General features: G+C 41.8%; 1 protein-coding gene across 21 annotated transcripts in view; it reads right to left on the bottom strand.

Moving 5' to 3' along the window:
* The window catches only part of cadps2 (calcium dependent secretion activator 2), a 268,319-nt gene that overhangs the window by 177,978 nt on the left and 76,995 nt on the right, over positions 1 to 13,346 (bottom strand). For all 21 annotated transcript variants that reach the window (XR_016495113.1, XR_016495114.1, XM_090231185.1 and 18 more), the window contains exon 3: positions 11,269 to 11,601. Coding sequence is in view for 19 of the 21 variants with exons in the window: in XM_090231185.1 (XP_090087311.1) it covers positions 11,269 to 11,601 (333 nt within the window). In the remaining 2 variants the exon portion in view is untranslated. The remainder of the gene's footprint in view (positions 1 to 11,268; positions 11,602 to 13,346) is intronic.

The raw sequence follows: 13,346 nt of genomic DNA, 5'->3' as shown, positions 1-13,346 counted from the left end.
CCCGTAGTATGTACTCTGTCTATGCACACTAGATAAGACCTCGGCGGACCACCCTCTGTATTTTGGTTAGCGTTAAGAATAGGTAAGTAGTGGGTAGGTAAAGTAGGAGGGTGGACTCTAACTTTTACTTTGGTTCCGTCCAGCCCCTTTTCCCCACATTTACCGTGTTAAGGAAATAAATTCCCTGTTAACGATAATATTCTCTGCCTCCGTCATCCTTACCCGCACCAAAAGTCACATACCTCTTTCACTCCATGGGGAGTTGAAGAGGCGTAAGGAACACTTGATGAAAACCTGTTCCCTCAGACTGGGGGGACGGTTCACCTTCCAACAGGACAACAACCGTAAGCACACAGCCAAGACAATGCAGGAGTGATTTCGGGACAAGTCTCTGAATGTCCTTGAGTGGCACAGCCAGAACCTGGCATTGAACCCTAACAAACATCTCTGTAAAGACCTGAAAATAGCTGTGCAGTGATGCTCCCCATCCAACCTGACAGAGCTTGAGAGGATCTGCAGAGAAGAATGGGAGAAACTCCCCAAATACAGGTGTGCCAAGCTTGTAGCGTCATACCCAAGAGAACTCAAGGCGGTAATACCTGCCAAAGGTGCAAGATATATGATTTCCTTTTGTGGACTGACAAAAATGGTGCACTAGGTCAGGAACGAGCAACTCAAGTCCTTGAGGGCCTGATTGGTGTCACACTTTTATCCCCCGCCTCAGCTAACACACCTGACTTCAATAATCAACTTGTCATGAGCTTCAGTTTAGAATGCAATTAATTTAAAATCAGTTATGTTTGCTAGGGATGAGGGAAAAGTGTGACATCTCTCCACTAGGTACTTTCTCAAGAGCACATTCATTGATATTCTAAGGCAAACAGAGTCTTTCTCTAGAGAATGGGGAACGGCTGGCACAGACACACAGAAATATGTGCAATTGAGGTATTCACTGGCCAGGATTTCCCACACCCACTCAAACACACATACAAAGTAATTACATACACACACCGCAATGCTGTTCCCTCTCGACAGTCCAACTCCGAACCCTGAAGTGATTTTGAAGTAGAGTGGCAAAACTGCTTCAAACTTAACAGAGAAACACACAGCCATTCTCCAGCTGTTGGCGAGGCAATGTCATCTCATTTGAAAAAAAGTTAATGAGTAATATTAGATAGGAAAGTATGTTGTGTTCCAGCATGTTTCTGTGTGTACTGCCTGAATCAACTGAAACCACAAATTCATAATTACCCAAACTTTCCCTTTGACAACTTTGGTATGGCAACTGCACCGCTCGCAACCCTCTCCAGAGGGTGGTGCGGTCTGCCAAAAGCATCACCGGGGACACACTGCCTGCCTTCCAGGACACTACAGCATCTGATGTCACTTGAAGGCCAAAAAAGATCATCAAGGACTTCAACCACCTGAGCCAAGGCCTGTTCACCCCACTATTATGGAGCAGACGCGGTCAGTACAGGTGCATCAAAGCTAGGACCGAGAGACAGAATCTGTTAAATAGCCATCACTAGCCGGCCTCCACACAGGACCCTGCCCTGAACTTAGTCATGGAACTTAGTCATCGGCTACCACCCGGTTACTGAACACCTACCACCCGGTTACTGAACACCTGCACCTTAGAGGCTGTACATAGAATTACTGGTCACTTTAATATGTTTACATACCGTTTTACTCATTTCAAATGTAACAAAAAGAAACGTCCTCTCACTGTCAACTGTGTGCATTTTCAGCAAACTTAACGTGTAAATATTTGTATGAACATAAGATACAACAACAGACAAAATGAACAAATTCCACGGACATGTGACTAACAGAAATTAAATAATGTGTCCCTGAACAAAAGGAGGGTCAAAATCAAAAGTAAGTCAGTATCTGGTTTTGCCACCAGCTGCATTAAGTACTGCAGTGCATCTTCTCCTCATGGGCTGCACCAGATTTGCCAGTTCTTGCTGTGAGATGTTACCCCACTCTTCTACCAAGTCACGTGCAAGTTCCTGGACATTTCTGGGGAGAATGGCCCTAGCCCTCATCCTCCGATCCAACAGGTCCTAGACGTGCTCAATGGGATTGAGATCCGGGCTCTTCGCTGGCCATGACAGAACACTGACTTTCCTGTCTTGCAGGAAATCACACACAGAACGAGCAGTATGGCTGGTGGCATTGTCATGCTGGAGGGTCTATCAGGATGAGCCTGCAGGAAGGGAACCACATGAGGGAGGAAGATGTCATCCCTGTAACGCACAGCGTTGAGATTGCCTGCAATGACAACAAGCTCAGTCCGATGATGCTGTGAAACACCAACCCAGACCATGACGGACACACCACCTCCAAATCGATCCTGCTCCAGAGTACAGGCCTCGGTGTAACGCTCATTCCTTCAATGATAAGCGCAAATCTGACCATCACCCCTGGTGAGACAAAACCGCGACTCAGTGAAGAGCACTTTTTATTTCCAGTCCTGTCTGGTCCAGCGACAGTGGGTTTGTGCTCATAGGCGACATTGTTGCCAGTGATGTCTGGTGAGAACCTGCCTTACAACAGACCTACAAGCCCTCAGCCCAGCCTCTCTCAGCCTAGTGCGGACAGTCTGAGCACTGATGGAGGGATTGTGCATTCCTGGTGTAACTCGGGCAGTTGTTGTTGCCATCCTGTACCTGTCCTGTAGGTGTGATGTTCGGAGGTACCGATCCTGTGCAGGTGTTACACATGGTCTGCCACTGCAAGGTTGATAAGCTATCCGTCCTGTCGATATAGGACTTGTTTTACTGTGGATGTAGATACTTTTGTACCTGTTTCCTAAGCATCTTCACAAGGTCCTTTGCTGTTGTCCTGCGATTGATTTGCACTTTTCGCACCAAAGTACGTTAATCTCTAGGATCCAGAACGCGTCTCCTTCCGGAGCGGTATGACAGCTGCGTGGTCCCATGGTGTTTATACTTGCATACTATTGTTTGTACAGATGAACGTGGTACCTTCAAGTGTTTGGGAATTGCTCCCAAGGATGAACCCGACTTGTGGAGGTCTACAATTTTTTTCTGAGGTCTTGGCTGATTTCTTTTGATTTTCCCATGATCTCAAGCTAAGAGGCACTGAGTTTGAAGGTAGGCCTTAAAATACATCCACAGGTACACCTCCAATTGACTCAAATGATGTCAATTAGCCTATCAGAAGCTTCTAAAGCCATGACATCATTTTCTGGAATGTTCCAAGCTGTTTAAAGGCACAGTGTATGTAAAAGGCAAAGTGTATGTAAACTTCTGACCCACTGGATTTGTGATACAGTGAAATCTGTAAACAATTATTGGAAAAATTACTTGTCATGCACAAAGTAGATTTGCCAAAACTAAGATTTGTGGAGTGGTTGAAAAACGAGTTAATGACACCAACCCACGTGTATAAGAACTTCCGACTGAAAACAGAAATCTTGCTTGTTTGTAGGTGACCAAATACTTATTTTCCACCATAATTTGCAAATAAATTAATTTTGTCTGTCATAGTTGAAGTGTACCTATGATGAAAATTACAAGCCTCTCTCATCTTTTTAAGTGGGAGAACTTGCACAATTGGTGGCTGACTAAATACTTTTTTGCCCCACTGTATATGTAGTTATACTCCGGACTCCTACATTGCGCATCCTAATATTTATATCTTTCTTAATTCCATTATTTTAGACCTGTGTGCATTGTTGTGAATTGTAAGATATTACTGGACTGTTGGATCTAGGAACACAAACATTTCGCTACACCCCCATTAACATCTGCTAAATATGTGTATGTGACCAATACCATTTTATTGGATTGGAATTGACAAACCACCTCTTCTCACAGTGCGTGGGCTGAACAATATGGAATAACTCCAAAGCTTGACCACCCGAAGTCCTAATGCACGTGGGCGTCACAAAAGTCACCTACCCATACTATACTTATACTGAGCCATTTACTTCATGTTCATATTGTTGTTGCAGGTTCCTTCTTGACAATGCAAGTAAGCATTTAGTTGGACGGTGTATACCAAGGTTCCCCAACTCGCATGCCAAATTTGGCCCGAGGGTGTTTTTTTTGTTGAGTAAATCATTTTAATGTTTTATGGTTGCACATTCAGTGTAAGGCTGTAAAAACACCAGAAAAATCAACTGCAAGTGATTTTTAATTTTGGAAATCTGTTCCCAAGAATTCCCACGCATAAGAGCGACACGTGCTCATATACAAATGTAAGCATGGTTTGAAATTATGTTTTATTCAAATATTCTGTTTGGGATTCTTGCGATCAATTTGCAGTCTACAAATTAATTGTGCTTATGTTCCGCCCCCCCCCCCCCCCCCCCCCCTCCCTCCCCGACCATCCACTCAAGAAAACATATCGGCCTGCGCCTGAATTTAGTTGATAATCCTTGGTGTATACCATGTGTATCCTGTTCATACAACTAGTAAAATTAAACTTAATTAGGCTGTTATGGTGTCTGGTCATTTAGAGATTTGCATTGGTAGGCGTACCCCCTCTTTGGCTGTGTTTACACAAGGAGCCCAATTCTGATATTTTGTCCAATTATTGGCAAAAGATCTGATCTGATTGGTCAAGACCAATAATTGGGCAAAAGATCAGAACTGGGCTGCCTGTGTAAATGCAGATTTTGAATCCCTGATGTTACTTTAATGATGCATGTGACTGGTAAACTATGCTCACACAACTGGAGCTAGGCCAGCTATAGTTGCTACCCAATCAGGTCCTCTTTGAAAAGCAAACGCATCTGTGGACAGAGAGGCCTAGTATAATCTATCACATTTAGCTGATTTTGTTTATTAGATAAGAGATCTTAAACTTCAACGGTATAATTTTAACCCAGGTTAAGGGGCAGCAACCGGAAGGTTGCTGGATCAAATCCCTGAGCTGACAAAGTACAAATCTGTCCTTCTGCCACTGAGCAAGGCAGTTAACCCACTGCTCCTCAGTAGGCCGTCATTGTAAATAAGAATTTGTTCTTAACTGACTAGCCTAGTTAAATAAAATGTTAAATAAACAGACATACCATAATCTAAGGACTCATTAGCAAACATATTAGCTTGTACTAGCTATTGGTTGAAATTATTTGTAATAATTACAGTTGAAGTCAGAAGTTTACATACACTTAGGATGGAGTCATTAAAACTTGTTTTTCAACCACTCCAAAAATGTCATGTTAACAAACTATAGTTTTGGCAAGTCGGTTAGGACATCTACTTTGGACAAGTAACCTAGGACAAGTAACTTTCCCAATAATTGTTTACAGACAGATTATTGCACTTATAGTTCACTGTATCACAATTCCAGTGGGTCAGAAGTTTACATACACTAAGTTGACTGTGCCTTTAAACAGGAAAATGGAAAATTCCAGAAAATGTCATGGCTTAGCAAGGAAAATTATGTAATGGCTCAGCAAGGAAGAAGCCACTGCTCCAAATCCGCCATAAAAAAAGTCCGACTACGGTTTGCAACTGCGCATGGGGACAAATATTGTACTTTTTGGAGAAATGTCATCTGGTCTGACGAAACAAAAATAGAACTGTTTGGCCATAATGACCATCGTTATGTTTGGAGGAAATAGGGGGAAGGCTTGCAAGCCGGAGAACACCATCCCAACCGTGAAGCACGGGGGTGGGCAGCATCATGTTGTGGGGGTACTTTGCTGCAGGAGGGACTGGTGCACTTCACAAAATAGATGGCATCATGAGGCAGGAAAATTATGTGGATATATTGAAGCAACATCTCAAGACATCAGTCAGGAAGTTAAAGCGTGGGTCGCAAGTGGGTCTTCCAAATGGACAATGACCCCAAGCATACTTCCAAAGTTGGGGCAAAATGGCTTAAGGAAAGCAAAGTCAAGGTATTGGAGTGGCCATCACAAAGCCCTAACCTCAATCCCATAGAAAATTTGTGGGTAGAACTGAAAAAGCGTGTGCAAGCAAGGAGGCCTACAAACCTGACTCAGTTACACCAGCTCTGTCAGGAGGAATGGGCCAAAATTCAACTTATTGTGGGAAGTCTGCGGAAGTCTACTCGCAACGTTTGACCCAAGTTAAACAATTTTAAGGCAATGCTACCAAATACTAATTGAGTGTATGTAAACTTCTGACCCACTGGGAATGTGATGAAAGAAATAAAAGCTGAAATAAATCACTCTACTATTATTTCACATTCTTAAAATGAAGTGGTGATCCTAACTGACTTAGGACACGGGACTTTAACTAGGATTAAATGTCAGGAATTGTGAAAAACAGAGTTTAAATGTATTTGGCTAAGGTGTATGTAAACTTCGACTTCAACTGTACATCTACATCCACACCTTGATATGTAATAACACATACAATATAAGACAGAATCAACAGCTCTCATTAATCATGTATGGATAATTAGTAAAGGAATTGCATTCAGGAAATGTAAGCTTCATTATAACTTGTCATGTGCACTGACAACAAATACATCTTCATTTTGAAAACTGAACAAGTCATATTGTTTTGTAACTAATGAAAGGATTAATCTGCCAATTAATCTGAAAGGGATTCTCTATTTAGTAGCTTCAGATGTCAAACTCAGCCATATATAATGTTTACTTACGACTAGTCTTGACACAAAACATCCAAAATATCCTATAAGTCATAGAAATGAGAAGGATTTATGGTCATTAACCTTCAGTATGAAAAACTTGCTCTTCCAATACATTTATTGTTAATCCAGTTACATGTTGCAGCTGGCATCGGTCAATTCCAACAAAACAAGGAACATCAGACAAAGGGAAGATTTAAAACAGTCATTGCCATTCGGCTGCATGCATAAACCACGTGACTTATTACGGGTGGAGATGGCTGTGAATAACAGTTGACTAAATAAAACAGACAGAAGGACAGGCATTGCGGCACACACAGGTTGATTTTATCTTGGTAAATGAGGCAAGAAATAGCTATGGAAAAGAGGACAAGAAATAGCTATGGAAAAGATTACTTAAAGTTGGTTATTGATTTAATAACATTTTCACTGTAGTGTTGTATGCGCCATTCACACGTGGCTCCTGAGTTCGTGACCAGTAAGTCAATAAACAACAGGTTCCATTTACAAAATTGGGTTTGAGGTTTAACAATGTTATGTTTGTCCCTTGCGAGGTCACACTTCCTCTAAAATGTAGGTGTAGGGCCTAATGTGATTAAAGGTGTTGCCGTGCCAACACGTTCCCTCTCCGTTTCTCCCTTTCTTTACAAAACCACCTAGGGCTGACTTTTAAGTGGTGTTGTATCCATTTTAAATCTGGGTTAAATTTAGAGGCTTATCTCCCCCTTTACTGTTCTCCCCCATTGTCTTATCAGCTTGGAGAGTTCCACTTGTCTGTTTGGTTTTTGGATTTCTGTCAGCGCTCCTATCTGACAGAACCTCATTGACAGACTTAAAAGATCCATTCCTTACTGGGATCTACTGTAGATGCACTGGAATTCTGCAGCTGCAAGCAAACACTGACAAAAGATTGCGTAGAAACAACGTTATCCTCTGTTGGGCACTTCTTGGAGTTCATGTTACCATGATAAAATTAACATGTCAGTTGCATATACAGTACAAAAAAATGAGAGCTTGTTCTCAACTGGCCAACCTGGTTAAATAAAGGTGAAATCATTTATTTTTAAACAGTACAGTGCCTGGTAAGTCTACACAGCTCTACATTTTCAATGAAAAAATATATTCAACCTTTAAAATAATAAAAAACTAAGTTGATGTCTTGATTGTGTGTGGTGGCAGCACCTTGATTGTGTGCCTTTGGCAGCAATGGCGAAGGTGCATGAAGATGTCGGAAATCAGATATGACGTCATTGTTTTAGTGCTATCCAATGGTTGGTTCAATGCGCCAATAATTCTTCACAATTGACTTTTGTGCTTTGCTGGCATCTTAGAGGTAAAAGTGGGACAATGTATACTGTGCTAATGACGATACAAAACAAATGTTAGAGCAATGTACAATACGGTGAACTTAGCAAACGAGGCATTTGTGGTAAAGTGCATGGACGTCGCCATTGTTATGCACCTCCATTTCACTGGAAATCATTTTGAATACGATTCTAACTCTTAGGCCAATTTACTGAGTTTGAGCATTTTTGACAAAAACAATGGATATGTTGTCCTAAGAGTTAGTAGAATCATCTTCAAAATGATATAAAATGATACTTTTCTTTCACTTAAAAAAATGTAGGAAAAAGTAGGAAAAATAATATAATTTTAATCCAGGCAGGAAAATGTGACAACTGTGCAAGGGGTGTGTAGACTTTCACTTGGCATTGTAATAGGTCCGAACTGAGCTGTGCCAATTTTCACCCTGATAGCTTGATATAAACACTTGCTTGAAAACTAGTTACAGATTTATCATGTGGTTGTTATCAACCCATAGTTTCATGCACACAACTGACCTTAGAAGGATAGAAAAATACATATGCATGCACACGTACACACACATTCCCACCTTTGTCGTCTTCATTTATTCTTCTTGCAGTGCTAACCTGACTTTTCTCTCTCACACAGCCATTCTAATCATTTCTATGACAACAAGGCATATGAAGCTACTAATCAAAGCCATCAATGACAGGTTTGAAGTCGACACATCTTTCAGAGAACGGTACCAAAGTCCCACCTTTAAAATGTTATTCCATTAACACTTTGGCAGAGGATACCAATCCTGTCTCTGATGGTACTTTCTGAAGTCAAATGGTAGACTAGAGGAATAGGCGGGCACGCCGAGGGCTTTGATGGAAAAAGTATTGGGTGATTACACTGGGTTTGATTACATTGGCTGGCTGCATGTCTGTCTGGGCAGCTTCCTGGTGCCTGAGAGGCAGAGGGGGAGAGAGAAGATTAGAAGCAGAATGAGAGGGAAAACGAGTGAGAGAATAAGAGGGTGAGGAAGAAAGAAGGATATCTAAAAAGAGAGAAAGATGCAGAGAGAAACCAAGACAGAATTAGGATAGAAGAAGGGATGAAGATAACAGAAAGAGTGCGAAAGAGAAAGCTCAATATGAGAGCTGACGGCTGTGCGCCGTGTGTTAATTTATTAGCCTTTCCTGCCGGCTCACCTGCTCCCTCGCCTCCCCTCACCTGTTCGCTCCGAGCACTAACGAGAGACGACAGGGGGTGGCCCTTACGGCCCAACGCCAGGATGTGATCATTAGAGATGGAGGGGAGAAATGTCAAACTATCTACTCACACACACACACACACACACACACACACACACACACCTGCTGTCGCTCTTCACCAGGGGGTTGCCACCCTCTCAAAGCAACTGCCGTCCTCCACCTGCACACCTGAGCAATCTCATCCCTCTGTTTCTACATTCTCTCTTTCTCCTTGTCTTTCTTTTACTCCACTGTCCTTTTCACTATCCCTCAATACATATTTGGTTTATGTCAAATATTTTAGCTTCTTTATTGAGATCCCTGTGTGGCTCTAGATCATTGCTGAGACATGCCAGAGGTACCTCATAGATACTAAAGGTATTTCACTCTTCATACAGCTTGTGCGAAACACTCCAAAAATAGACTTGCATATTAAACAAATGTCTCATGAATGTGTGAATATAGAGGGAAGGAAAGCATATGAGTGGAAGAGAGCGACGTGACATTTCAAAATGTCTTTATTCTTTTGGAACTTCTGTGAGTGCAATGTTTACTGTTAATTTTTATTGTTTATTTCACTTTTGTCTACTTCACTTGCTTTGGCAATATTAACGTATGTTTCCCATGCCAATAAAGCTCTTGAATTGAATTGAGAGAAAGAAAGGGGAAAACTTAAAGGCAGTCAAACTAATCAAACATATAATAGAATGTACAAACATTCCCTCACACCCTCACCAAATCAGATTATGGTCACCCAGACCGATCTCTGCCCATTGCAAACACATAAAAGGCCTCAGTTCAACACAATGATGCAGGGTTGCCAGATCAATAGCTGGGAGAGCCTAATCAATGGGTCTTCATGCAGAGCATGGATCCAGCGAGAGGCATCCATAAATCTCTCTCAAATATCCATAAATATATGAGAAACAGATTTCAGCTTTAGATATGTCTTTCCTGAAAGAGGATGTTTAACATCTCGCTCGCTCACTCAGAGTACTGTCTTTTATACAGGCAAGGCCAAGGTGCACAATCACAGGGGTCAAGAGTCCATCAGCCATGAGATTGTGCTAAGAAGGATACCCCAATACATCGTTCAAGGATCATCTCCTCTCCATCTACTAACCATTAATGGACGATAAAACTGTTCCAAGACCTGCTCTAACAAGCACTGTGTTATCTGCTAAGTGACCAGCAAAAATGGCATTGGTGAATAGCATAAAAGGAACAATGGGCCAGAAGGTTGCTATGGAGATGAGCCAATTGTCTGTTGTCTGCAGGTCTCATTATTGTGGGAACACCATTAGCTTCTATAGACATTAGGACTGACAAGAACAGACCTTAATCAAATTTACGGGAGGAATCATGTCTAATTGAGTTCTTCACACAGCACATTATCTTAATGGGTGGCAATGTAATAATGAACAACACATTAGCACACATTTTTTTTGCAATAATTCTGAGGACAAACGTTCTATTCATCAACAAGCTAGGAAGTGGGATTGAAGTCATTTAATGGTTCCTGTGATTAGCCTCCCATTTTCAAGTCAAAAGAAGCTGCTCTACTCCCAGTACGAGTAACAATGGCATTTATTTCAAAATACGCCTTCAGATGAATAAGCCTAAATGGTTTACAGAGGACAGTAACCACTGATCACACCAACATACGCTTACTAGTTACAGCCACGCTTAACTACTAATTGGTGCCATGGAAGACCACCTGGAAAAAGGTGAAGGGGAGGGAAGACACCCTTGCCTTAGTTGACAAGGCCATGGTGAGGGAGAGCACGCGGATTAAAAAGTCTCATCAGCCAATGACCTTTAAGATACGCATTCAAAGAGATCTGTGATTAGCTGGAGCCACCTGAGTTAAGGAAAGTGATCAAGGAAAGGACATTAGGATTCACGGTTTCTGTTCCAATATCCCCACTAGTATACCACATTGGGCATATTGCATCTTGATTATACAATGTATCCTAACATGAACAGTTTTGTGGTTACCTAGGGAGCACTTCAAACAATCTAGAAATTGATAACAATTAAATGTTATGTAGTGGGCAAAAAGTGTGTGGGCGTGTGTTTGTATGTACACATGTACACATATGTGTATGTGATCCAATTCAATTCTCACCTGACAGGCGTTGTATAGCAGCTGGTGCTCAAACTTCTTGATGCCCAAAATCAGCTGGAACATCTCATACAGCTGCTCCTTACTGAGTATCAACTCGGACACGGCACTGAGGTGCATCCTCTGGGGCTGGCGCCGCAGGTCCTCATCCCCCCTGTAGATGGCGTCGTACTTGGCAATCCAGGAGCTCAGCACTGTCTCTTTGCTCAGGCCGTCGATCTCGGGCAAGCTGCGCACCCGGCGCTCAATGTTCTTCTTGAAGACGTCGCGGAAGTCGCAGGCCGAGCAGCCGCCACTCTGCACCATCCTGGACACCCGCTCACTGTTCAGAAAACCCTGCACAGGAGGAAACCAGGGAGCGTAAGGATCCAGAAGTAAGCTAGACTAATGTAGCGCTGCTAAGTTAATGTAGCTATTTAACCCTTTACACTGGTACCCGTATACGGGCTGAAAACGGCAGAGTTGGGCACTGATAAATGCCTAAATTGGAACACAGTGGTTGTACAATAGCATGCTATACTTGATGTCAGAACTCTGGGTCTGCACTTCACAGTGCTGTATGGGTTTTGACTAACAGCCGTTCTGAACTTGAGCGCGACAAGCAGTTGCTCCCATCCATCACGCTAATTGGGAAACTTTTGCTGCTTTTTTTAATGTCTAAGTGAGGGAAATGCTGTAAATGAAGAGGACTCCATGTATTTTGAAAGATGAGATGTTAAGGATTGTAACACCGTTTTGAGTCTAAATGTGCACTTTACATTTCCATATCATTTAACTCATGTCATAGTGTCAACGTTTATTTTATGATCACCATGTTTGATGTACAAGATAACATGTCGTCATACTCTGGGTTATTCTGAACAGAATGAGCCTGTTTTTCCATTGTGAAGAAAATTTGCTGCTGCACACGCACCTGAACACACTCATGACCCCGTTCTATGCGCACCAAAATTATGATCCATTTCCCTGAATTGCATTGTGAAAGCCTAAACACCCTTAACTTAGCTAGTCATGTTGGCAATAGAATAGGCTTTCAAATGATGCCCACCTAACCCAGATTGCGATTTATAATGGACCATTTTTGGATTGCATAAACAACAACAATAATTGTGTGATGGCAGGGATGCAGGTTTGTGTTCCAAACAAAATAATTACAAGTGTGTTCGCTCTAGTTCCTCAATGGCACCACTAGCAGAACAAAAAAAGCACTTTATAGTTGAAGGCTCTTCTTTGAGTCATAAAAATGAATTGAAATGACTTAGGAACTGTGTACACTTTGGAGAGGTGTGTGACCACTTGGAGACACCAGTTAGTCCTCGCACTCAAACGCTTGTCATTTTTATTGTCTTATGTTGCACAAACAGCACATTTTCCAGGAATATTCATATCATATTACTAATGTATCCTGGGTATTTTCAGTACACTAAATGTAAAATGCAAAAAATCAACAATGTAAAGTTTGGACTCCATCTTGTGATGAACTGTTGTGGCCTCAACTTTGGTCTAATAATTTTCCCATAATCTCGTAACTGTTCCCTTTCAATTACTACCATGGTTATGCATATGCTTTTCATATTGCTTCTGTACGAAACATTTCAATTTAGCCCTATCAATATATAGGCAAATTTGTTGCCATTGTTGCACTTTGTTATAGTCCCTGATAACCTTACCAATGGCCATTACTCCAATGGTGCATGACACCAGAGTGTGACCTCCACTGTTCCCCGGGCGCCTAAGACGTGGATCTCAGCAACTCTTTGATTCAGAGGGGTTGGGTTAAATGCGGAAGACATTTCAGTTAAATCAATTCAGTTCTACAACTGACTAGGTATCCCCCTTTCCGTGTTGCATTTCTGAGAAAAAGTATTTTCTTACATCCCACTATGTACATGAGATACAAACATGAAAATAATACATGTTGATATACAATACAAAAATAACTTAATATGGAACATAAGTAGATCAAGAAATTAAACAACAAAACCGTGTAGGTTGATTTAGCTCAGGGTAATCTCCTTACATAGGCTCCAGTGGTATTAAACATGCAGGTTTTATGTCCAGCTCAGGGCAGGCAGAAGATG

The sequence above is a fragment of the Oncorhynchus mykiss genome, chromosome 4 (assembly GCF_057628025.1).
Source record: "Oncorhynchus mykiss isolate SJ-2025 chromosome 4, ASM5762802v1, whole genome shotgun sequence".
Classification (NCBI taxonomy): domain Eukaryota; kingdom Metazoa; phylum Chordata; class Actinopteri; order Salmoniformes; family Salmonidae; genus Oncorhynchus; species Oncorhynchus mykiss.
Note: the sequence above shows the minus strand (reverse complement) of the source record. Positions and strands in the feature narration are given on the sequence as shown.